Raw genomic sequence first — 27,115 nt, forward strand, 5'->3', positions numbered from 1 at the left:
GCATTTTCACAGATCTTTAGAATTAGATCTGGGATCTGTTGGGATCTTACAGATCATGTTGTCTAACTCCCCTTTATGGGTCCTCCTCTATCTTTTCTTATGAGTGAGGAAACCAGTGCCCAGAGAAATGTCTCAGAGCAAGCATCAGTGGCAGAAGCCAGAGGTAGAACTGGAGTCTCTTGACCCCTGGTGCCCTCTTTCCTGTGTTCCCTACAAATCAATAGGGCACATATAAACACGAATAGCCAAATGGGACGTACCCACCACCTGGCAAGATCATCAAAGTCAAAGCATTAAGGGCCAGCAGGGTTATCTGAAGCATTGGAGACCACTGGAACAAAAAGTTCAGGTTATGTGAGGAAAGCCCATTGCTTAAACCGAGTAACCTCAATAGACTGGGTAGAAGCTTCTCTACAAAATGCCCCAAGGTGGAAAACAACATCAGTCCACTATCAAAATTCAACATGAATCTAAAAATAGACACACTAAAAAAATAAAAAAGGTAAATCCTGAAAGCCAACAGATGGTGTTAGGGGGAGATGGTAGGTCTGACGTCAACCAACGAGGAAACCGGCTTTGTTTGGTGAACGGGTTACATAACTTGGATCTCTGGTTTTAGATTTCAAGATGAAACTTTTCATTTAAATTTGATCATTATGTACCCATTGAACTGTGAGCAAATGACACCTTAGAAGTGTATAGGTCACTTAACCCAATCGGCAGCAATCTAAGTTCTTGTTTCTAATCAGTCCAGGGTTACCCAATTGATGATACTTTCTAGAGTAACAAATGGAGTACTCTACTTTCTTCACAAGCAGGGCAGCCTTTCCAGATGCAGAGGGGAAATCGAATGCCTTGTGGCAATTCTTCCTTCAGGAGTTCTGGTCTCATGGGTTATTGAAATAGCTTCCTCACCAGTATCTCTGCTTTTTATTTTTCCCTTTAATCCACGCCACACAGAGCTGCCACATTGTACTTTCTAAGTCATCACTTCCTATAACACCTTCAAGGAATCCTTTACTTCCAGAATAAGTCCAAACTCCTGGTCTGGCATTGTAAGAACTCCACAAGTTAGCCAGCATCTCCTTATGAAGTCTCCTTTCTCACGCCCTCCCAATGTGCACCAGCTGTTCCAGCACAACATGTCACTACTCTCCCCAAATTAGAGTCTATTCCTGCAAACTCCTCCTTCCCTGAAACCTGCTACCCCCCTTCCACCCAGCCACTCCCCTGCACAGCACATTCCTCAGCCACCCTGTCCCATGGTGGCCCTTCTCTCCCACAGGAGGCGAGGGTGGGGATTGCTGGTCTGAATCCCAGCTTTATCACTTAGCTATATGACCCTGGCCAAGTTGCTAAGCTCCCTGAGTTGCAGTTTCTTCATCGCCCAGAGAAATGACAACCATACCCATACCCCATGGGACTGGTGTTGCCATATAATAGGCGCTCAATAAGTATAAGCTCTCCTTCTTCTTTATCACATACCACCTTTATTCTAAGTTACTGTTTGATGTATGTTATGTCATCTCTCCTTGAACATAAGAGTCTCAGTCTCTGTTATCTCCCGATGGCATCTATAATGTTCTGGCACAGAGCAGCTTCTCATGATCAACTTGTTTGTCATCGGAGTAGTGTCAAATACCAGTCACATTCTCTCTATCTCTGTATTTCTGTGGTGGAAAACCTTCCTCAGAAGCCAAAGTGCTTTTAGGTGTTGTTTTCTATAGGCACTTTTATTAGTGATCCAACCAAATTAGAGACAGCACTCCCAGAGGATACAAGCAATGTAAGTTTTGAATCTGCTTCCAAAATTCCATCTGTACCGAAGTCTCAGGAATGTGCCCATTTTAATAACAAAAGGACATTTTTAATGAAAACCTTCAGGAAATAACGTCTGCATATATACATCTGATTATATATGGGAAGGAAAAAATCACTAAGACTTACTCCAAACTCACAGCAGAAGTTGCAGTGGTTTTAAATTTTTTTTTTTTAAGTGAAATCCTTTCTTCAAATGATATCTTACTTGGAATACTTACATACGAAGCAGTTAAAAGCGGCACTGCTGCAAATGGAGAAGGAGCATGAAGGTCCTGTCACCCCAGCTCATATAGGGTCTGTGTGTCCACATGCACAAACACGACAACTCCTGAGGCACCACCACAAAACCTAATTTGAAAACTACAGCTTAGAAGAATAAGCAAATAGTTTAGGAGTATTGGTAAATATATTCCTTAGTGGTGAAAAACATGTCTACTAGACGAACATATATACATATGTATATAACGTTAAAGGCATTTAAATCTTGCTCTAAAATATGTCAATGTCAGACAGATTATTTACAAGTTATACTCAAGTTTATGTTATAGAAAGAAAGAAATACACATAGAAGGAGGTGGTTCTGTTGCAGAGAGGCAAAAGCCACCTCTGGGCAGCACATTCTGTTTCACTTACCACTAACATCAGCTCCACAGGAAGCCAAGCTCTTATTGGTGACCTGCAACCCCCAAACGCAGGGTTTCTCCACAAGATATTGCAGAAATCTTAGAAATCATTTGGTTGAAGAATATTTAGTGACAACGGAAATAGTTACACTATATCTCCTGGTGAAATAGTGTATCATAGAGTTTAGAGTATGACACCAATTTGATAAATATATATGTGTGAACAGATACACATTTCTGAACTGGAAATACACACATCAAAATGTTAGTAGTAGCCATTAGAATCATTCTTATTTTCTTTTTTGTCCTTATCTGAGTTTGCCAAATTTTCTACAATTAACAAATATTCTTTGTGATAAAAAATTAAATATTTTTTAAAAGCCAAGTCCAACAATTTTTGAAGAGAACAAAGCAATGAGTTCTGGGCACTTGATAGAGGCCAGCAATTTTCACACTGTGGAGCAATAAAGATGTTCCTACGATGCTTCGAGTTCCATGAGGCCAGGAAACATAAATACCCTGTTCACCACTCAATCCCTCAGCAGGTAGCATGACACCCCACAATGCCTATGGCACTGTTCACAGTAGGTGCTCAATAAACCATGGCTGGATGGACAAGTGTGAGGGCCTCGTCCCTGCTCCAGCCCATTTTGGATATAATTCCTGTGTCCATGCCCCTTTCTCCTCTCTTTTCTCTTGCACTTCCAGAAAACAAACGTTTTCAGAAACAAGCTGACAGATCCTGCTATTCTGGCCAGCTTAAGGAGCATTAATTTGTGTGTGTGTGTGTGAGGAAGACTGGCCCTGTGCTAACATCTGCCAATCCTCCTCTTTTTTTTTGCTGAGGAAGACTGGCCCTGGGCTAATATCCGTGCCCATCTTCCTCCACTTTAAATGGGATGCCACCACAGCATGGCTTGCCAAATGGTGCATCGGTGCGCGCCCAGGATCCGAACCAGCGAACCCCAGGCCGCTACAGCAGAGCGCGCAGACTCAACCGCTTGCGCCACCGGGCCAGCCCCAAGGAGCATTAATTTTTAAAAATTCCAATCTCATTGAGTTCAAGTAAAACAGAGCTGTCACCCTGTGACCCTTTCTCATGTGTGTGACAGCAAATGAGGACTGGCGGGGGGTGGTTGGAGGTAAAGATATTTGAAGTAGAGAATTTGGACAGGAGGGAAGAGCTGGAGACAGAATAATGTTCTGTGAACAAGGGCTGTCAGGAAATCTCAATTCCAGTCTTGGTTCTGTTACAGACAAGTTGTAAGATCTCTCTGGGCCTCAATTTTCCCATCTGTAAAAGGAAGTGACCCTACTTGCCTCATATAGACATCACTAGGAACATGTGGGATGGCTGATATAAGTGAAGGCATTTTTAAAAGCAACTGTCCTATTCAAAAGCAAGGTTTCCTTAGAGGCAAAGAAGTTACACAAGGCAGCAGCATTGGAGATTAAGAGCCAACATGCACACCTCTTTGTCCCGGGGGCATGTGAGCATTAATAAACTCTACAATCCTTTGTTTCATCAAGCAGAATGCAACCTGTTATGCTTAAAGATCTGGGTCAGGTTCTCTTCCTCCATGAAGCCCTGCTTAATTATGAATCCCATGATCTCCTCTGTCTGTCTGTCTGGGACACCCCTGGCCTGCCTGCACACAGACACACCCCAATGGACACACACACTCTCTCACTCCCTCCCTCTCAATGCCCACCAGCCCTCTGCAGGCCTCGGACCATCCCTCCTTAAGAGACTAGAGCTTATTCCTTCAGTAATTTGACCAGGCATAAAAGTCTTGGTTATGCCCTGTGGTGATTTGCATGCCATAGACCCTCACTAAAGATGTCTTCATGGGCTGATTAAAAGAAATGGCATTGTCTTTTTTATTCAACATAGTATTAGAAGTCCTAGCCAAAGCAATTAGGCAAGAAAAAGAAATAAACGGCATCCAAATTGGAAAGGAAGAAATAAAACTGTTACTATTTGTGAACAACACGATTTTATGTAGTATAGAAAACCCTAACGACTCCACCAAAAAACTGTTAGAATAGACAAATTCAGCAAAGTTTCAGGGTACAAAATCAATATTCAAAAATTGGTTGCATTTCTATACTAACAATTAACTATCGGAAAGAGAAATTAAGAAAATAATCCCATTTACAATTGCATCAAAAAGAATACATTACCTAGGAATAAACTTAACCAAGGAGGTGAAGAACCCATACACTGAAAACTGTAAGACACTGATGAAAGAAACTGAAGACACAAATAAATGAAAAGATATTCTGTGCTCATCGATTGGAAGAATTAATATTGTTAAAATGTCCATATTACCCCAAACAATCTACAGATTCAGTGCAATCTTTATCAAAATTCCAATGGCATTTTTTCACAGAAATAGAACAAGCAATCGTAAAATTTGTATGGAACCACAAAAGACCCCAAATAGCCAAAGCAATCTTGAGAAGGAACAAATCTGGAGGCATCATGCTCCCTGATCTCAAACTATACTGCAAAGCTATAGTAATCAAAACAGTATGGTATTGGCATAAAAATAGTCACACAGATCAATGAAACAGAATAGAAAGCCCATAAATAAACCCATGCGTATAGAGTCAAGTTACGACAAAGGTGCCAAGAATATACAATGCGGAAAGGACAGTCTCTTCAATAAACGATGCTGGGAAAACTGAATGGCCATATGCAAAAGAATGAAACTGGACCACTATCTTACACCATTCACAAAAATTAACTCAAAATGGATTAAAGACTTGAACATAAGACCTGAAACCATAAAACTCCTAGAAGAAAACATAAGCAGTAAGCTCTTTGACATTGGTCTTGGTGATGAATTTTTAGATCTGACTACAAAAGCAAAGGCAACAAAAGCAAAACAAACAAGTGGGACTACATCAAACTAAAAAGCTTCTGCACAGCAGAGGAAACCATCAACAAAATGAAAAGGCAACCTATTGAATGGGCGAAAATATTTGCAATCATATATTTGATATGGGGTTAATATCCAAAACAAACAAAGAAATTAAACAACTCAGTAGCAGAAAAACAAACAACCCAATTAAAAAATGGGCACAGGATCTAAACAGACATTTCTCCAAAGACATACAGCTGGACAACAGGCACATGAAAAGATGTTCAACATCACTAATTACCAGAAAAATGCAAATCAAAGCCACAATGAGATATCACCTCACACCTATTAGAATGGCTATTATCAAAAAGACAAGAAATAGCAAGTATTGGAGAGGATGTGGAGAAAACGGAACCCTTGTGCACTGTTGATGGGAATGTAAATTGGTGTAGCCACTACGGAAAACAGTATGGAGTTTCCTCCATACTGTTTGGAGTTTCCTCAAAAAATTAAAAATAGAACTACTATATGATCCACCAATTCCAATTCTGGGTATTTATCCAAAGAAAATGCAATGTTAACTTGAAAAGATATATACACCCCTATGTTCACTGCAGCATTATTTACAATAGCCAAGATATGGAAACAATCTAAGTGTCCATCGATGGATGAATGGATAAAAAAGATGTGGTATATATATATATATATATATAAATACCATGGAATACTACTCAGCCATAAAAAGAAAATCTTGCCATTTGCAACAACATGGATGGACTTTGAAGGTATTACGCTAAGTGAAATAAGTCAGACAGAGAAAGACAAATACCGCATGATTTCACTTATACATAGAATCTAAAAAACAAAACAAATAAACAAACAAAACAAAACAAAATTCATAGATACAGAGAACAGACTGGTGGTTGCCAGAGGGGAAGGGAGCTGGGGAGTGGGCGAAATGAGTGAAGGAGTTCAAGAGGTACAAACTTCCAGTTATAAAATAAATAAGTCATGGGGATGGAATGTACAGCATGGCAACTACAGTCAATAATAAGTGCATATTTGTAAGCTGCCAAGAGAGTAAATCTTAAAAGTTCTCATCACAAGAAAAAAAAATTGTAACTGTATGGTGACGGATGGTAACTAGACTTATTGTGGTGATTACTTTGCAGTGTATACAAACAGAAATATCTAATTATTATGTTGTACACCTAAAACTAATATAATGTAATGTTATATGCCAATTTTACCTCAATTTAAAAAAAAGGGAAGAATAAAATATTTTTGATTGAGGTTCACTGGAAAAAAAAAGAAAAAGAAATAAATGGCATTGTTGTCCAGCCCACTACCAGGCAAGGATGGTATTCAGAAGTAAGGAGATGGAGTTTGCTGGAGTCTGATCACTTTGACAATTGATTCTGCCAATGCTAAGCCTGTACCCTCCACCATGGACCTCCTTTCACTGAAATTTAAAAATTATTGAGGCTATCTTGATTTGAAATCTTTTATTGGCAAGCATATTGATGCCCAGGCCGCTGCGTGACCCACAGACCAACTCATGGTGTTGAACATCTCCTTTCACTCTCGTGAGGCACTCACCAAATCCAATCAAAACCCCTCCACCCCTACAATGTGCTGCCTAGGAAGGTGTGTTCTCATAGGAAAGAGATCATATTTCATTCAGTTGCTTTCTTGGTTGTTTTAGATTTAATCTGATATAGTCATCTCTTTTTTTAAAAAAAAAATCTACCGGCAGCCTAAGTTTTCACTTTGTTTTTTGCTTTTGTGTTTGCTGATCTTCAGAGTTAACAGTCAAAATAAACATCCGAGTTCCTTGAAACTACAGTTTTTTCCCTACGTTGTCAACACCCCTCAGCAGTTCTCACCCCATGCTCACATAGATTATTAAAACTTATTTAAAAAATGTCTCCAGTTGCTTTTTAAGGATTTTTCCATTCTGCATTTCCCCCAGGGCAGTGAGGGAAGTTGGCCAAGGGAGATTCTCTAGGAGTTTACCCTCCGTTTACGTCACAGCAGCTCACACAGGCAAAGCCCTCCAGGAGTTGGCTTCCCAGGCCTGGCAGGAAATGCCAAAGGGTGGGGGATGGAGATGATTAGGCAAAGATTAATATTTTGAAAGAGGAAAAACCATGGATGAAATTATTCAAGACAGGTTTTGTGGGATCTAGTTGGAAGGGATGATTTCACAATGAGGATCATACACAGAATCTAAAAATGCCTGAGAATTTTACTTCCTGTAACTACAAAAAGAATCAAAAACAAACCTACCACTCAGTGGCTCTCCTATCCCTAGCCTTCCGTGGATGAATGGAAATCCAAAAGAGGCAATTCCTGAAGTCACTCCTCTCCCGAAAGCCCTGACTTCGACCAAGCACAGAACTTTTAGAGCCTTGGCCCAGTGAAGCAGGCTCACGGTATCACTGTCCCGTCTCTACCAATCAGCTTCTGATCTTGCAGATACAGGAATTTTTCTCCTTATTTTCCAAATACCCTCCCTTTCTTCCTCTCCTTCCTTGCTGTTATTCAGCCATTGTCATTTCCTTGGAAGAAGCAGGACACAAAGTGAGTTGAGAGTTCTAGTGTTGGAAAAATAATAATGAAAATGAGATTTGGGTCTAAGTTCGAGGTCTCTTCAGCCATCTCTTTGTCGTTATCCTCTTCCAAATGCTACCCATGCTTCAAGGTCCAGGTTAGGTTCCACCTCTCCCAGGAAGCCTCTCCAAGTGCCTTCTGCAGAGCTTCAAATGTATCACCTACTTGGCTCCCCTAGAAGTGCTGCCATGCTGTAGAAAAGCACTCTTTGCATGTCTCTCTCCCCACTAGGCAGCAATCCCCACAAGTTCAGAGTTGGTATGTCTTGAGCTTTGGAGCCCCAGAAACAGTAGTGTCTAGTATATTACAGATGCTCAAAAAATACTTGTATATTCACTGAAATAACTATAGGCCATATCTTTTTTTAACCAAGAAACAATTATTGTGTGTGTATATGAAAATATTAAACACTGCTGACAGTAATTTAACATCATCCAATTGAATGTCATCTGACAGTTTTAAATATAAAAATTTTAATTTCTCATCCACATCAACGGATGGTATAATTCTGTAATTTCTGTAATTCTTTATGGCTATGTCAGTCTTGATGAGCATAATGTCTTTATAAAATAAGAATTTTGCCCAGGGTTTTTTAGTCGTAAGAGAGAGGACCTGAAAGGAATGAGGTACTCCATCTTGGCTTGAGTCGGAAGTCCTTCTCCCCTTTTTGTACCATGTATCTGATAGTTAATTAAATACAGTTTTGTAGCTTTCTCTAGTAATTCAGGTTACTCTATATCCCAAGGGGCACACAGCATAGCAGGAACCCAAGCCAAACATACTGGTTTGAATTTGCTTGAAATTAAAGTTATTGGCTTCACTTATTGGCCTGTCCGCCTTTTCTCACTCACTGGAAGGCTGGAGCCACTACATTTGCTTTTTTTCCTTCCAGATCTCACAGAGAATGATCAGACTGTATGAGCCAAGGGCAAGTAGACATGGTACAGAAAAGCCCAAATCACTCTTGAACTATAACTTGGTCATTCATTGGGCTGTGGTGACCAGACCTAACTCATGACCTGACCTCATGACTGACGCCAATGTGTTTACACAATCATCGTCATTGGTCACCATACCAGACATGGTACCCGCACCTCACACATCTAAGTCCTGTCAGGCAACCTGTGTAGTGCATGGCCTGAAGTCATGTGTGATCTATCAGGAAGTTCTCTAAGGAATGTTTCCATAGGGGCTGTTTCTTCCTACACACTGAAAAATAAAGGCTACCTAAAAATAACTCAACCTGATGTAACATTATTGCTGTTCTGTGCATCATAATTAAACAAGAATGAAAGAAATCTTAACAGGATTGCTATCAGGTCTTGTATTCTTTAATCATGTATTATAGTCTTAGTCAAAACCAGTTTCACGGTGGCTCAGAGGAACTGTCCTTTCTTTTCAGGAAAAGTGAAACTGAAGCAGGACTGAACTATGGCTACTAAACCCAGCTGCCATTCCCACCCAAACTCTGTCTAAATCCTCCCCACTCTTCAAGGCGTGACTTGAGCTTCCTCCCCGCTCCAGACCCTAGAAAGCACCTCCTCTTCTGAGTCTTCTTGGTTTGAGCACCCCTACCCAGAATGTAACTACTCAACACTGTTTGCTTATGGAAGTTAGTATAACCTCTCCGTCCCTTACAAGGAAACCCCTCCAGTTGAGAATCATCTTCCTTTTTGCTGATAATCCCACACCCAGCACCTACCTCAGAGTTAGGTGAACAATAGCTACTCTTTAAAACCATGACTACTGGTTGTCATAGGAAAAGTCACATTTTCTAAAAGTTAAGTTGGGGGATTGTAAAATGATTTTCATAAGATTCCTTTCATTAGTAAGCCAAGGTCCTTCAGTGAGGTTAAAATATGATTCACTTTAGAAAAATTAGACGAACATACATCTGTCATGTGAAGTGGGGTGTGCCGTGTTCTACCCAGTAATGGTGGCGTGGAAGAGGTGGAGCAAAGTTGCTCCTGTGACTGACATCAACCTGAGAAAAGAGTTAGTAAATCTCTGAACTACAGAAGGAAGTCCTTTCTCTCCCCAGCCTTACCCTCCAGCCACCCAGACCCTAATCTCTGTGTCAGTTTGGTTATTGTCCTGCCATAAAGGAAACCCATGGTGTCATTCAACACCATTTTGTGCTTCAAAAGCTCCCACACAATGAGGAATCTCAGTCTTGATATTCTACAATGCACAGAGAAGAACATGGCTGACATTGAAGACATTGATTCCCACTCCCTCATCCATTCACTAAGAGATGTAGAGAAGCTGACCTTCCACTCTGGCTTTCCCAAATCCACTGCATAAAGGGGTTCCACAGAGTCCTCACAACTAGACTGGATCACTCCTAGGATGTTGGACCTCTTGGCAATGTGTCCAAGGAAAGAATACTAGTGTGGATCCCTGCCTAGGAAACCACTTCAGACAGTGAAAGACATGGCTCACCTGCTAGGTGCAGAGGAAGTGGGGGGTTCCCCCACAGAGGGCACACTGTGCTGGGTCAGGCACAAGAGAGTAGCAATGTGATATCAGAGCAAGGCCCACTGGGTTGGGAGTCCCAGAGACCAGATGCCGAGTTCAACTCGGCCAATACAGAGTGTCTGTGGGCAAAAGACTTTTCCTTCTCTGAAATCCCATTTTCTCACTAGGGAAAAAAGAAGAATAGAAGAGATGATTTTTAAAAAATCTTCCAACCCTCTGATTCTGGTAGTGAACACCTACCAGGTGTGAGGCCCTATGATAGGCACCATGGAAGATAAAGACATATAGGTACATTTCTCATTAACCTAGAATTATGCTCGAGTGGAGAAAAGAAGAAAGTTGACCTCGTGATTGATCTTCTGTTATCATGTTGGGCTCTGCATGTGTGGAAATACACACACACACACAGACCCACAAATATTAGGCATTACATAATACACATAAAAAACAAGGATAGCTAATAAAGTTCTGTGCTTATTCAGAAAAGAGATATCCAGATTTTCAGAAGATATTTATTATTCTCCTGAGAGATCAAAGGGATAGGAAAAATTCCATTAGATCAATGTTTCTCAGTGTGGAACAGGTAGTGATGGGGTGGAGCCTGAGATCAAATAATTGGGAAATAGTAAATTACACAAAGGTAATTTTTTTTTTATTGCAGGTCTCCTTAGAATTTTAACAAGCAAATGCATGTTGAGACACTATAAAAGAGGTCAAGACTGCAATGTCCCAAACTATGAGCCACAGAGTTCTTGACTCTTACAATTTCTCACGTGATGAGAGCTCTGAGAAACACCCTTTGGGAAATAGTGTACCACAGAGACTGTAAATTCCCTCAGGTCAGGGACTGGGCCTTGCTCACCACTGTATCTCCAGTACCTGTCACAACGCCAGGCCACATGGGAAGAATTCAATAAAATAAAAATTTGCCAAATGACCAAATGAGTAATTGTTGAATTCTAAGTAGAACAACTGGCATCTACAATGACATGGAGGTGAGAGTGTGCCAAGGAGCAAGGAATCATCTCTCCATGATGGCACCCTACACTGCCTCGGCTCCAGATGAGCACGGGCAGGAGTTTCAGGTGAGGTTGTCTTCGCCTTCTCAGGAAGCCAAGGGCTACAAATCCATAAGGCATCCTAAAGGTCTAACATTTTTTTCCCCCATAAAAGAGCTTCATGAGGAATGTTGGCATTTCTCTTCTTCACTAAGTAAAAAATCAGTTATGATACTCATAGGCCAGACTCCATAACGTAGTTACACATTATCTTTGTTTCTTTACTGCCACCTTCTGGTTCTCAGGCTCCTACATGGAAAATTTGAAATGCCACCTTCTATTTGTATTTGACTCTGGCATTTTAACCACTTGTTCACATCCTTTACCTCGTATGATGTTATACAAGTTAGAAGCGGTTAGGGTGGCCTTTACTCTTTTTCATTTGACCTGAAGGCAACATATAACTTAAGTGATTCGCCTACTGATAGTAAATTAGGAGCAGCGCGAGGACTAACCACGCCTGTTGGTTTTTCGAAGGAGCAAACACTGGGTTTAGCCACTTGGCTTTGTCCAGCTACATTTGCAAAGAGCTCTATCGCTCTCTCATCCCTTCACAAGCACAACCTTGAACGGAAAATTCCATGCCCTTAAAAAAGAGGATGCTGTTCAAATATACCCTGATCTTTTCAAGGGTAAAATCCATTCTACTTAACAAGGTCTTTGAGAAAAGAATGTAGAAGGCCTATAATTGATTTTTTTTATCTGACAGTCAAGATACCATAGTGTCCTACAGTGCTACCCCAAGACGGTGGTCCACCAGCTGCTTCCTAAACATACCTTGGTCTGGAAGCAGCAATAGAGTTGGGTTAGGTATGGGTGTCTCCTTGCCAGAGCCAAAATCCTCTTCTCCGTCATCGTGCAGTCCACGTCATCATCCTGAAGGATGACATCCTTCTTTAAGACCTTCACAGCATATACTTCATCTTTGCCTTTCAGCTCCGCCAACATGACCTGAAATCAATCAAAGCCACCTCTGTCAATCTATACATGTATGGAATCAAAAGAAGAGACACAAATCAATACCAAATGCTTTAAAAACTAACTCCTTTTTCATTTAATTTTACACACTATAACAGCATTAAAAAATGTTTAGAAAAACTACCCATCCTAAGACAGCTACTACAACTTATTTATTTATCTTTAATCTCTAACAGAGGTCCCAGGCAAAAAAAAGAGAAGTTTAATGTACATCTGTTAAGTAATTATTCATATGTTCATATATATTCGTCATACTTGCAATTATAGTATAGCAAATATAGTATAGTATTTTAACTGAACATTATTTGATAAGCATTATCTACATGGTCCCCATCATTATCTTGGTTGCTGATATTCAATTCAAGTAAACATATTACAATTTATTTAACCATTTACCTCATATTAGATGCTTGTTACATATAATTATTAAGTATTATGTAAATAAATTGAGAGTATTTTTGTACATATAAATTTTTTTCCTTTCTTTTGGATCATATCCTTAAGATAGAAAGTCTTAGACGTGGATTATAAGGTTAAATATTTTGTACATTTCCTCACTGATTTTCAAAAAGGATGTACAATATAATACACCACTAGCGATGCAAAAGTGCTTTAGTTTCATGGCAATATACCAACAGTGGGTATTTTCATGTAAAAAGTTTTTTTGCTCATGTAATGGGTGTGAAATGTTACCTCAATGCTATTTTAATTTACAACGAAACTTTTAAAATATTTGTTTTCTAATTGTATTTCTTTTGTGTGAATTATTTGTCAGCTTTATATGTGTCAAGATAACTTTGTCTAGTTATCCACTGGCTTGTGTTACTTACGAATTTGTAGGAACTTGGTATATAAAGATATTAACACACTTTACTCTCTGCAGAGATTTTTCTAAGCCTGGTTGATGATTTTCTGTTGTTTTATTTCCTATCGAGCAGCATCATTTATCTTTATGTAGTTGGATCTGTCCTTGTTTGCCTCTATGGTTTCTTCTACAGCTTTAAAGCTGGGAATGTGATTCCTTCTCCAGAGAGCAAATTAACAGTCCTATTTTCTTAAAGTTTCCCTATCATTTAATGTTTTGCACTCATTTCCCCACAAATGAGACAAGACTTTCTTCTTTTACATAACTGACTCCTAAGTACAGTATTCCAGTGTAAGTCGTCAGACTTAAGAGCAGCAACTCAGAAGCTTAACGAGGGAATTCATGATGTTGACCTGAAGACCTTCTGTCGCCCACATATAACACAAACTCTTTAAAAAGGCTTCAAGGTTTGGCTGTGATTTTTCCTAAGAAACAAGCTGAATGCTCCAGAGTCATCAAAGTTCCCATCCTGCCTACACCATATGGAAACTTGGAAACTCTGAGCCTGCTTATTTCCCTTGAATCTTACTCAAAATTAAACCAAGTCCTGCTCACATCTCAGGGTTTTGCCAAGCCAGAGGACTGGGGTCTACTTCTTATTTAGCCAGTCTCTAAAGAAAGTGGTTGCTTCAGTCTTTCCATTTAAGTAAACTCCAGTTACCTTCCTGCCTCAGGGATCTCAGGATTAGATGGGGCAGGCGAGATGGGCTGGAAACCAGTCCCGGTACCCTGGGAGCTTCACAGAGCCATTCCCTTCGGAGAGAAGTCGAGTGGCTCTGCAGCTCAGTGAGCTGACTGACCCACAGCCTGCTGCTTTCAAGAGTCCAGGACATGTGAGGGCACGTGACCCCGGGGGGCTCCCAGAGCAAAGCTCCTGGTCCCCAGGGCAGGGCCTCTTTGCTCCAGGAGGTCCTAGAAAGATGACTCCCATTGACTCTCAGGCATGGCTTTGTGAAGAGCAAGGAATCAGAGATCTTAGCTGAAATGTTAACCAGCTTCCTAGGCTCTCTGCCCTTCCATCTTCTTTCTAAAATGAACAGGGATTGTTTTTCCACATCACCCCACCTTCAGAATTGTGGCTGATCATATGAATGCTTTACTGAGCACACTCTGCATCCACACCCCATACCACTATGTTGATCTCAGTGGGAAGCAGGATACGGAGAAAGGCACCAAGGGCAGAGGACCTTGATCCAAGACATGAGATGATTATCTCATTCTCTTGCCACATTTAGAGGATAAAGAAAACATTTAGCAAGTGCCAGAAAAGTCAGTTAAATAACATTTAACTTCCAAAGTAATACAGGCTGAGATTTGCTTTGAGTCCTAAGTTCACTGAGGGCAGAGATTCTAGAGTTCATTTTCAAAGTCTTCAGAATGAATTAAAATCAGAATTTCAGATGTATCTCTGAAGAAGGGAAGAAATGTATTGTTATTATCATCGACAATGGAATGCCAAGCACATGTAAAGCAATTTAAACTTTTCAAAGTGCTTTCTCACCCACTATCTCACTCAGTTCCTGTCCTCATTGACCAATAAGAAACACTGAACCCCAAAGAGGTTAGCAGCAGAACCCAGGCTCCTACCTGCTTGGCCTCAGGCCATTTCCACTCAACAAAGAAGGGAAAGGTAACAAGACCAGGCTGAAATTTTCACTGCTTAATCTTAAATCAAACAGGAGGCCACGCCAGGGCGTAGAGAAAACCAGCAGTTCTCCCCACGCATGCCACAGACCTTGCCAAAGCTGCCTTTGCCCAACACCTTGATAAAGTTGAACTCATCCAGGCCCAAGCGCTTGGCCTGGCCTTGCCGGACTTCACCGTTCTCGCCAGGGCTCGATAGCTGGCCATCAGTGGATGATGCTGCCCTGTGCTCCTCCCCTCGGTTGTCAAATGACAAGGCCTTCCGGATGTTGTTTTCAAGTTCTTTTAGTTCTAGGGCCAAGGGTGACAAGATATTGCATTAGTGCATACCTCATGAGTCCTTCCCATTAGGACTCAATACTCAGAATATCCCCCCATGAGCTCTCAACTCTCTTTCTGGTTCTTCATAGCAACAGACCCAGTGTGGCAACCCTTTATGTTCTTTCATTTACTCTACACACTTTCACTGGCACCTAATACACAGCAGAGTCTAGGTGTGCAAAGAGGAGAAGGACACAGTCCCTGCCAACCAACTCATTCAGATTACACTGGGACCTGGCCACCTCACTGAAAGTCTCCTCTGCCTAGTAGCCTTTTCCATTATTCTAGGTGTACTGCAAGAATTCCAGCCTTCTCTGGAACCTTGAAGAGTCCCAAAGGCAACAGGTACCCTTCAAGTTTCCTTTGAAGATTAGAACACCAACTAATTGAGAACTGTCATCGTCGTAATCACTGGTAATGTAATTATTCCAACAGCTGGGACTAGGAAGCTTTTACCTTCTGAAGGACTTTACTTGGCCTTGTTGCTGGGTTTATTTTAAATACCCATCTCACACAAGCTTACCCAACAAAATGGGCAATGGGCTTATCATTAACAAAATAATTGCCTCCCAAGAGCGACATGTTGCAAATTTATCTCAGACGGGCAGGGATTCCTCAGGACAATTTCACAACAGTGAGGCAGTCTTGTGCTCCTCCAGAGTATGTGACCTGAATTACCTGGGGGTGATAATGCTGATGATACTTTGACCTTTTCTATTTGAGGAGGCTTTATTGTTAGCTATTCATGCACCAAGACACACACTTCTCTGTGTAGAAATGGGCATCTCAACCATAATCCAATTGTAAAAGATGCTCATGAATAACTGGGATTACAGAAGGGGAACATAAGCTATTAACCATTGGGAATCAGAATCAGGCATGAGTGACCAGGTGCTGCAGGACAGAGAGATCTTCAGCTTCTTTCCAGAAGGACTGAGGCCCATGAGACCTTACTCATGGAATCTAGAGATCTTTCTTAGGTCTGGAGTTTAACTCCTTTGAGCTGTGGGCAAGGGGGGAGGGGGAGGAGGAGGACAGCTTCTGGGTCTACAGATAACCACACACCAAATCAGCAGTTTTTGATCACTTACTCTTCACTAAGAAAAACTTTTAGTCTCAGCGCAGAGCTAAAAGTCTCAGTTTCCAAGTTAAGTTATTAAATGGATTTGGGAAGACAAAACTGGGGTGCTGGGGGATACCAAAGCTTGAAGAAAATGTCTTTCTTTCTATGTGTTCTTACAATGGAGGAAAGAGAAACTGTGACTTATTTCTGTTCTGCAGTAATGCCGTATCTTGCCAAAAGGGTTTTCGCATCCATTTGTCCTCCCATCACTGCTGGGTAATACTGGTACCTGCATTGACCGGGGAGAAAGAGAAGCCCTGAGAGGCACTGCATCCTACCAAGGCTGGACAGCACGCTGGGTAGGAGCCAGCCTAGAAAGCTTGTCACGTCATTCCTACTTGGGGTCTCTTTACCATATGACCCTGTCTCCTTGAAGCTCTCAAAGGAGGTCTCAGCATTAAAAAGGGAAACCTGAAAACACCCACACTGGTCTGGGATAATACCTACTCATTTGGAGGCCCCAGAATACCATCATATTACTTATAGATGGGTCACATCTCTTTTGGAATGAAGCAGAGTATAAAGACACAGAAAGTTAATCAGAGCAGCACGGAGAGGAACTCAGACCAATTATTTTGTGGCCTCAGGATTGGAACACACACCACCCCCCCATCTCACCCCCACCCTTGGCAGCTGTTTTATTTACTCCTGGTAAGAAGAGCTGGGTCACAGTGATGACCTCCAGGAGGGTTTGAGGACATGGATTTTGAGAGCAGGGTCCCTAAGCCAGGAGGGCACAGTCTCGCCCTTACCACTGACTTAGCTCCTGACCTTTGGACAAACATTTTCAACTCTCCAACCTTCCACTTCCCACCCTGTAACATGGGGACAGTGATGGAGCACCAGCATAAAGCTGGGGTTAGGATAATGAATACAAAAGGGGCTACAGAAAAGTGGGGCACTGTTGTTATGCAAGATGATGATTGCTCCTCTGTAGATGCAAATATCCCTGCTCAGGATGTCTGGTGCTGGTCACCAGAGAGGAAGGTTTAGATGTGTAAGTGCTTCCTCAGCCTCAGCCTTCTTGGATGTCTACAGAATTCAGAAACCTCTGATTACATTAAGCATATTCTTAGGAAGGGGAAGGAGACATCCTGAGCTGAGCTTTAGCGAGTAGTCAGGCCTAGAGCTGACTTCTTCCCCACGTCTTCTCGTCTTCTCGCAATCTCTCCTTCTCCAGCTTGGTCTTCCTATCCCCACCCACCCAGGCCAGGAGAGGAGATGGCCTCCCCCACCCATCCCATGACTCCTGTCCTGATCTCAGGTTTTGGGTATGATGATTAGAGTCAGGAAAGGAAAGGAGTCAAACTCAACTGAATGGCAGTGACAGGCCTGGGAGTAGACACTGGGAAGAGCGTTAAGAGAAGGGCTGCACCCGTCTCCCTCTCCTACACTCAGGACCAGGGAAAGGGGCGAGGGAAAAGCAAGAACCACAACATGACACGCTCTCTCTCTCTTACCCTGCCTGGGAGGAATTTAAGGCAGGCATGGCCATTTAGTGCCTCACCCTCAAGAAAGCCTTGTAGAATGAAAGAACAGCCAATGAGTCAACAGGGAAAGGGCGTCTGAAGACCTTCCAGGGCTGTGGCTGTTTCAGCTAACAAGGTCATTCTTAGGTGGAGAGGCCTCAAGCTCCTTGGTCCTTCCAATGACAGAGCTCAGAGATAAAGAAGCAAATCTGAGGGTCTCACCCTGGTCACAAGGGGAGGTGGGTGCTGACTTTGATCGATCTTCCTCAGATGGCGAGCTTCCAGAAGTAGGCTGCGGGGACTCGGCACCAGCAATGAGCTAGAGAGAGAGGGGGAGAGTGGCATCAGAAGGGAGGGTGGTGAGTTTCTCTGAGGCCAAAAGCATCAGGACACTATACCAAGGGCCATGGGTGTCCCTGGGGCACAGTAGCACTTGCTGAATTGATATCCTGAAGGCACACACTCAAGGCTTCATTTGCCAGTTAAAGGGAAGAAAACAAGAAACTTGTTTGTTTGATTTGTATTCTATCCAAATATAACTGACCTTTCTAAGCAAAGTTCAACCTTACCCCTTCCATAAAACCTCCTCTGCCTATCCAAGCAACGCAAGTGACCTCATCCAAAGCAATTTGACGCTGGCTGTCTCTAACACCTGTTTGGCAGTTATTCATGATCCCGTTCAGCTTTATTTAGCTAACAATACCTGTAAGTGTCTATTGTGTGGGCTCTCTTCTCAGGGACACTATAGGTAAGACTCTATCCAGTATTTGTATTGCCTCTGGTGACTGGCACAAAGTGATACGTGTAACAGAAGCTCAATAAATATTTTCAGATGTATTGATATTTGTTGGCAAATTTTAAGAGAACACCCCCAGGGAAGTCTATTTCCTGGCACAGATGAGGGCATGTCCATTTCAAGTTTCCATTAAAGTTGGAGGTTTGGACTAAGAGATCACAAGCACTTCTGTCCCCTTTGACTCTTGATCTTCCAGCTCTGTGCACATGTCCTTTCCGGATGATGGACTACGTGCAAGGGGCAATACGAAGGGAACCAAAGCTCCAGCAAGCCTGATGCCCCTGCAGAGAAGCCCTTTTAGCTTCTGAGCAAAGGCACTTCTCTCCCACCCTTTCATATGAACTGCAGCTACCACCTGCTTCACTTGGCTTTTTCCAGCTTTTGCATCAGAAGCAACACAGCAATAAAAGTATCAAGGCTAAAGTCCCTTAGTCTTTTACTCTTCCCCTTCCTGAATTTCTTCATTTTGGCTTCTTACCACCAGGTTCCTTCAAATCCAAGAGAGACAGACAATGCCTGGCATGATAGCTCATGTAAACATGGGGGAGAGGGCAGGTACTGAGTTTTCTTTCAAATGTTTCATGACAATTAATAAAGATTCTGTCTCAATTTGCTTCTAGTAAGAAAAAAACCCATGTCTCCTGAAAAGGGCTCTCTCTAGAGCTCATAAATGTGTGTGACCAACATTGTCATCACTGTGTGTTTGCGTAACCCGCCTCTTCAGTGGGGCCCTAGCATTCTTGGTTGCTGGCATTCTTCTTGCAATTCCAATGCCTTGGGTTCATAACTGAAGTCCTGTTTCTACCAGTGGGATTTACAGAGCTGAGAAGAGCCACCAGAAGCACAAAATCTCACAGTTAACCAGGAGAAGAGAATTTTTTTTTCCTCCAACTCCTGCAAAACAGCTTTGTTTATTGGGAAGGTAGAGAAGAAGAAGTTTAAGAAGATGGAAACAATCCAGACCTTCCCATTCAAGGGAAAAGGCTCTTCTGAGAGGCACCAGGGAGAAAGTGTAGGCAGCTTCTAAAATGAGAAGGGAAATACAGGGCCCTTCAGAAGGTATTTCAGGGCAAAATTTAGGGAGAACATTTAGGAGTTAAGATTGTAGAAGCACCCAGAGTCAGACCTGCTTTTCTAGTAAAAGCTTGAGAATGCTCAATACTGGGCAAGAAGGGCCACTGTCCACCCCACCCCCACCAGGACTTCTTGCCCAGTTAACACGGTTCTGATTTTCTCATAACTTACTTTTTCAAAGACTTCTTACATTTTCTAGGCTAGGAGCCAAGGCTAAGAAGGGCCTTCAAACAAAATCCTATGGATGCCTTTAGCTCTATGTACATCTGTGGGCCCTGACTTACCAAAATAACATTTTAGCAAATGGATCTCTTCCTACTGACATTCAGAATGTCACACAGATAGAGACAGGGCTTTGGTCTCCAAAGAAAGGCCCAGATGTTTCATGTCGTGGGGCATTAACAATATTCCTCGGGCAGCTGAGTGCCGGCACTATTGCAAATCTTCTTGGCTTGCTCCCTAGAAAAGAATGTGGTTCCAGCTCTTCATCCATTTATCCTCATTACAGTGATACCAGGGGCGAAGTTCAAACACTGATATTGCTTTCATGCCAGTTCTGGAGGCAGAGAAGTCTACTTCCTTGTCTAGAGTTGTGCTTTTTCCAGAGGGAATTCCAAAGTCCTCATCTCAAAGTTTATGTTCCCCCGAGAAACATAACACTTGAGGCTTGCTTTGATGTTCCCCCACCTCTGGAACTGAAGGAGACTTTAACGTTACCTGCCTGATATTTTTTTTTTCCTCTAAGCAAATGCTGTTTTGAGTACAGTGTCGCAAACCCAGCAATCTTACATCCTCACTTCAGGGGACTCTCAGGAAGACAGCCAGAGACGTTGGCCCACAAAGAGCTCCAGAAACACCGCTGAATAGCTAGTTACCTTTTTCCTCCTCTGGCCGCTGTTGGTGATTTTGTCCGGAGTGACGCCTAAGTCAGCCAGCACTTTGGCAATTCCTCGGGCATCCACTCCACAGTTGGGAGCCACATTGGTCTCACAGCGCCGGTGAACGTTCATTTTGCAGACTGCAAGGAGACACAGAGAAGATACTCCCAAATGTTCACGGCCTACAAAAGTGAACTTATTTTTTTCTGATTGTAAAAGTAATACATGTTCATGTGTTAGAATTTGGAAAATGCAGAAAGACGAAAAGAGAACAATAAAAATCACCCATCGTCCCCTCACACAGAACTAAAATCATCCATCAAACCACCATACAGAGATAACCACTGTTTATGGATAAATAAATAACACATTTAAATTTCCTTTCAGGAAGCAGAACGATCACTGTAGAAGAACTTAATTGGTTTATCTTAGGAAAGTTCATTTGGATTCTGAACCCAAATGGTCACATGTATACAGTCCACTCTATTACTCTGCTAAAATGTAGACATGTCCACAGTAGAGCCTACTAAAATGCTCATCTGAAAATGAGGAGACTGAATGAGGTGACCTCCAAGGCCCCTTTCAAATCGAAAATCCAATTGCAAAGGAACAAAGGCCATGCTTGAGCGTCTTTGTTTTGCTCACATCACTTCGTTCTCCTTGGTGTAGGACATGAGAGGTGAAAACATAAATGGTTCTGGTTTCCAGTCCAGCGTGTAAGGAGCTTGGAAGTCGTCACTCTATACTAACAAGGAAAAGCTGAACAAACTGGAAAACCCACAACTCTTCTCAGATTTATCAGAGAAGTGAGGTCACAGGGCAAACTGCTTCCCCCCAAATGGGAGAGACGGACAGGCGACCACAGTGAATCACAACTTCCTGCAGCAGAAACTCCGGAGCAGCAACCTCTGCGGAACCAGGGCCAGGGTGGGGAGCCTGAACTGAAACCGGCAAATAGCTGGAGTCTCGGTGTGGAGGAATCTGAGAGTCAAAAACTCGAGGCAGACCCCGTCACAGGGGCCCCCACACTGTTGTGAGTTTTACCACTAGGAGTTCAACCAGGTTCTCACAGTGAATATTGGAGAAAAACTCTGTTATGCTTCTGGAAGGGGGAAGGGATAAGGAACCATTCTGAAACACACCACAGCATTCTGTTCTTCTTAACAAGGCCTGTGCTGAGGAGAAACTATTTTGCCCGAGCCTAAACTTTCATAGTTTTATCAGATCCCAACAGATTCAGGGGAAGGAAAATACCTAACTCCAGCCTGCTCTAGCAGCCCTGTCCCACATAGAGGGGGGAAAAATAAGTGAGAAACACTTATGAAGCTCCTAGACAGAGGCACAGGCTCATCGAAAGACTGAGATCTAATCACAGGACTATAGAATGCTTCCCCTCCCCCCCCTTCACGACCACATCACTAAAGGCCTGCAATTCCTTTTATCCAGGACATCATATCCAGCTATCAAGGGAAAATTACAAAGCATATTAAAAGGCAAAAAACACAGTTTGAAGAGACAGAGCAAGCATCAGAACCAGACCTAGACGTGGCAGGGATGTTGGAATTATCAGACCAGGAATTTAAAACAACTATGATTAATATGCTAAGGGCTCTACTCAATAAAGTAGATAGCATATAAGAACAGATGGGCAATGTTAGCAGAGAGATGGAAATTCTAAGAAAGAATCAAAAGGAAGTGCTAGAGATCAAGAATACTATAACAGAAATGAAGAATGCCATTAATGGCCTACTAGTAGAATGGACAACAGCTGAGGAAATAATCTCTGAGCTTGAGGGTATGTCAATAGAAACTTAGGAAACAGAAAAGCAAAGAGAAAAATGACTGAAAAAAGGAAGAGAATATCTAAGAACTGTGGGACAACTATAAAAGGTGTAACACATGTGTTATGGGAATACCAGAAGGAAAAGAAAGAGAGAAAGGAACAGAAGAAATACTTGAAGCAAAAGTGACTGGAAATGTCCTCAGATTAATGTCAGACACCAGACCACAGGTCCAGGAAGCTCAGAGAACACCAAGCAGAATAAGTGACAAAACGAAAAACAAAAAACAAAACAATAACAAACTACACCTAGGCATATCATATACAAACTGCAGACAATCAAAGATAAAGAAAAATAATTTTGAAAGAAGCCAGAAGGAAATAACACCTTACCTATAGAAGAGCAAAGATAAGAATTACATTTGACTTCTCAGAAACCATGCAAACAAGAAGAGAGTAGAGTGAAATATTTAAAGTATTGAGAGAAAAACCACGAACATAGAATTCTGTACCCTGTGAAATTATCCTTCAAAAGTGAAGGAGAAATAAAGACTTTCTCAGACAAATAAAAATTGAACAAATTCATTGCTAGTAGACCTGTCTTGTGAGAAATGTTAAAAGAAGTTCTTCAGAGAGAAAGAAAATGTTATTAGTCAGAAACTTGGGGGACCAGCCCAGCGACATAGGAGTTAAGTTTGTGCACTCCACTTTGGTGGGCCTGGGTTTGCGGGTTTGGATCCCAGGTGTGGACCTACACACCACTCATCAAGCCATTCTGTGGTGGCATCCCACATACAAAATAGAGAAAAATTGGCAAGGATGTTAGCTCAGGGCTAATCTTCCTCACCAAAAAAAAAAACCAAAGAAAAGAAAAGTAAAGAAACTTGGATCTACAGAAAGAGCATCAGAGAAAGAATAAGTGACAGTAAAGTAAAAGCTTTTATTTTTCTTATTCTTAATTGATTTAACAGATAACTGCTTTTCAAAATAATAATAGCAACACTGTATTCAATTATGTATGCATATATGTAAATCATATGTATATAAATATATATGCTTAGGTATAAGTGAAATAAATGACAGCAATGATACAGTGAGTGTGTGTGGGGGAATTAGGATTATTTTGTTATTATAAAGTACTTGCACTATCCATGAAGCATTAGAGGGTTATTTGAAAGCAGACTTGATTAGTTGCAAATATATTTACAAACTCTATGCCAACCACATAAAATAAGTAAAAAAAGAAGAACTGATATGGTAAAAAATGAGAGAAAATGGAACCATATAAAATGTTCAGTTAAAACCACAAAGGGCAGAAAAAGAGTGGAAGACAAAAATAGAAACAAAGAACAAGGGCATTAAATAGAAAACGGTAGCAAAAATAGTTATTAATCTAACTATATCGATAATCACTTTAAACATCAATGGTCTAAATACACCAATTAAAAGACAGAGATTATCAAGTAGATCAAAAAACAAGACCCTTGGGGCCAGCCCAGCAGCAGAGTGTTTAAGTTTGCACGCTCTGCTTCGGTGGCCTGGGACTCACAGTTTTGAATCCCAGGCACGGATCAATGCACCACACATCAAGCCATGCTGTGCTGGTATCTCACATACAAAATGGAGGAAGATGGGCACAAATGTTAGCTCAGGGCCGATCTCCTTACCAAAAAGAGGAGGATTGGCAAGAGATGTTAGCTCAAGGCCAGTCTTCCTCACAAAAAAAAAACAAAAAGAACAACTATATGTCATCTACAAGAAATACACTTTAAAAATGACACATATATATTAAAATTAAAGGTATGGAGGAAAATATACCATGCTAACGCCAATCAAAAAAAAAAGCAGGAGTAGCTATGTTAAGTTCAGATAGAGCAGACTTTAGAGCAAGGAAAGTTATCAAGGATAAAAAAGTGTATTACACAATGATAAAGGGGTCAATTCTCCAAGAAGACATTAAAATCCTTAATGTGTATATGCCTAACAACAGAGCATCAAAACACATGAGGCAAAAACATAGAATTGCAAGGAGAAACAGATGAGTCCATTATAACAATTGGAGACTTTAACACCCCTCTATCAGAAATGCACAGATCCAGAAGGCAGAAAATCAGTAAGGACAGACTTGAATTCAACAGCACCATCAATCAACTGGATATAATTGACTACTATATCTATTGACTACTTCATCCAACAACAACAGAATACACATGCTTCTCAAGCTCACATAGAACATTTACCAAGATAGACCACATTCTCAGCCATAAAACACACCTTAACAAATTTAAAAAAATGGAAATCATACAATGTGTGTTCTTAGACCACAGTGGAATTAAATTAGAAATCAATAACAAAAAGATAGTTGGAAAATTCCCAAATACTTGGAAATTAAATAACACACGGGTCAAAGAAGAAACTTCAAGAGAACTTTTAAAATATTTTGAACTGATCAAAAATGAAAATACAACTTATCATAACTAGCAGGATACAGCAAAAGCATCCTTGAAAGACACAATCTGCCAAAACTCACACAAGAAATAAACAATGTGAAAGGCCTATATATATTAAAGAAATTGAATAAATAATTAATAACATTCCAAAACAGATAGCACCAGGCCAAGATGGGTTCACTGGTGAATTCTACCAAACATTTAAGGAAGAAATTATACCAATTCTCTATAATATTTTCTAGAAAATGGGAGCAGAGGGAACATTTTCCAACTCATTTTATGAGTTCAGCATTACCCTAATACCAAAATCAACAAAGACATTACAAGAAAAGACAGCAACTAACCAATTTCTTTCATGAATATAGAGGTAAAAATCCTCAACAAAATACTAGCAAATTGAATCCAACAATGTATAAAAAGAAATATACACCATGACCAAATGGGATTTATCTCAGGTATGCAAGGTGAGTTCAACACCTGAAAATTAATTAATGTAATCCATCATATCAACAGGCTAAAGAAGAAAAATCACATAAGTGCAGAAAAAAGCATTTGACAAAATCCAACACTTATTCATGATAAAATCTTTTAGCAACCAAGAAATAGAGGGGCACTTCCTCCACTTGATAAAGAACATCTACAAAAAACCTACAACTAACATCATACTTAATAACAAGAAACTAGAAGCTTTCTAGTTTCAGGAACAAGACAAGGATGTCCCCTCTCACCACCTCTTTTCAATATTGTGTTGGAAGTATTAGCTAATGTGATAAGACAAGAAAAGGAAATAAAAGGTATACTGATTAGAAAGGAAGAAATAAAATTGTCTTTGTTCACAGATGATATGATCATCTATGTAGAAAATCCAAAGGAATTGACAAAAAACTTCTGGAACTAATAAGGGATTATAGCATGGTTGCAGGATACAAGGCTGAGATACAAAAGTCAATCACTTTCATATACACCGGCAATGATCAAGTGGAATTTGAAATTAAAAACACGATATCATTTACATTAGCACCTAAAAAAATGAAATACATAGGTATAAGATCTCACAAAATATGTACAACATCTATATGAGGAAAACTACAAAACTCTGATGAAAGAAATAAAAAAAGAACTAAATAAATGGAAAGATATTCCACATTCATGGGTAGGAAGTCTCAATGTTGTCAGGATGTCAGTTCTTCCCAACATGATCTATAGATTCAATGCAATCTCAACCAAAATCCCAGAAAGTTATTTTGTGGATATTGACAAACTGATTCTAAGGTTTATATGGAGAGGCAAAAGACCCAGGATGGCCAACACAATACTGAAGAAGAACAAAAGTGGAGGACTGACATTACCTGACTTCAAGACTTACGATAAAGCTACAGTAATCAAGACAGTGTGTATTGGTGAAAGAATAGACAAATAGATCCATGGAACAGAACAGAGAGCCCAGAAGAGACCCTCAAAAATATACAACTGATCTTTGACAAAAGAGCAAAGACAATACAATGCAGCAAAGATAGTCTTTCAACAACTGGTGCTGGAACAACTGGACATTCACACACAAAAATATGAATCTAGAAACGGACTTTACATCCTTCACAAAAATTAACTTTAAATGGATCATAGACAAAAATTCAAAATATGAAACTCCTAGAAGATAACATATGATAAAATCTAGGTGACTTTAGGTATGGCAATGACCTTAAACACAACACCAAAGGCATGATCGATGAAAGAAATAATTGATAATGTGGACTTCATTAAAATTAAAAACTTCTGCTCTGCAAACGACATTGTCAAGAGAATGAGGAGACAAGACACACACTGTGAGAAAATACTTGCAAAAGGCCTATCTCATAAAGCACTGTTATCCAAAATATGTAAATAACTCTTAAAAGTCAATAATAAGAAAATGAACAATCCAATTAAAAAATGGACAAAAAGATCTGAGCAGAAATCTCACCAAAGAAGATATCAAATGGCATACAAGGATATGAGAAGATGCTCAATACCATATGTCATTAGGGAATTGTAAATTAAAACAACAATGAGATACCATTACACATCGATTAGAATGGCCAAAATCTAAAACAGTGACAACACCAAATGCTGGTGAGGATATGGAGCAAAAGGAATTCTCATTCAGTGCTGGTAGGAATAGAAAATGGTACATCCACTTTAGAAGACAATTTGGAGTTTCTTACAAAACTAAACATACTGTTAGCATACAATCCAGTAATCAAACTCCTAGTATTTACCCAAATGAATTGAAAACTTAAG

General features: G+C 40.8%; 1 protein-coding gene across 2 annotated transcripts in view; it reads right to left on the reverse strand.

The window, feature by feature from the left end:
* PRKCE (protein kinase C epsilon) overlaps positions 1-27,115 on the reverse strand; it is a 488,396-nt gene that overhangs the window by 143,678 nt on the left and 317,603 nt on the right. For both annotated transcript variants that reach the window (XM_058551312.1, XM_058551311.1), the window contains 4 exons: positions 20,606-20,748; positions 18,083-18,179; positions 15,039-15,238; positions 12,238-12,411 (listed from right to left, as the gene is read on the reverse strand). In XM_058551312.1, the coding sequence (XP_058407295.1) occupies positions 12,238-12,411; positions 15,039-15,238; positions 18,083-18,179; positions 20,606-20,748 (614 nt within the window). The remainder of the gene's footprint in view (positions 1-12,237; positions 12,412-15,038; positions 15,239-18,082; positions 18,180-20,605; positions 20,749-27,115) is intronic.

The sequence above is a fragment of the Diceros bicornis genome, chromosome 12, assembly GCF_020826845.1.
Source record: "Diceros bicornis minor isolate mBicDic1 chromosome 12, mDicBic1.mat.cur, whole genome shotgun sequence".
Taxonomy (NCBI): domain Eukaryota; kingdom Metazoa; phylum Chordata; class Mammalia; order Perissodactyla; family Rhinocerotidae; genus Diceros; species Diceros bicornis.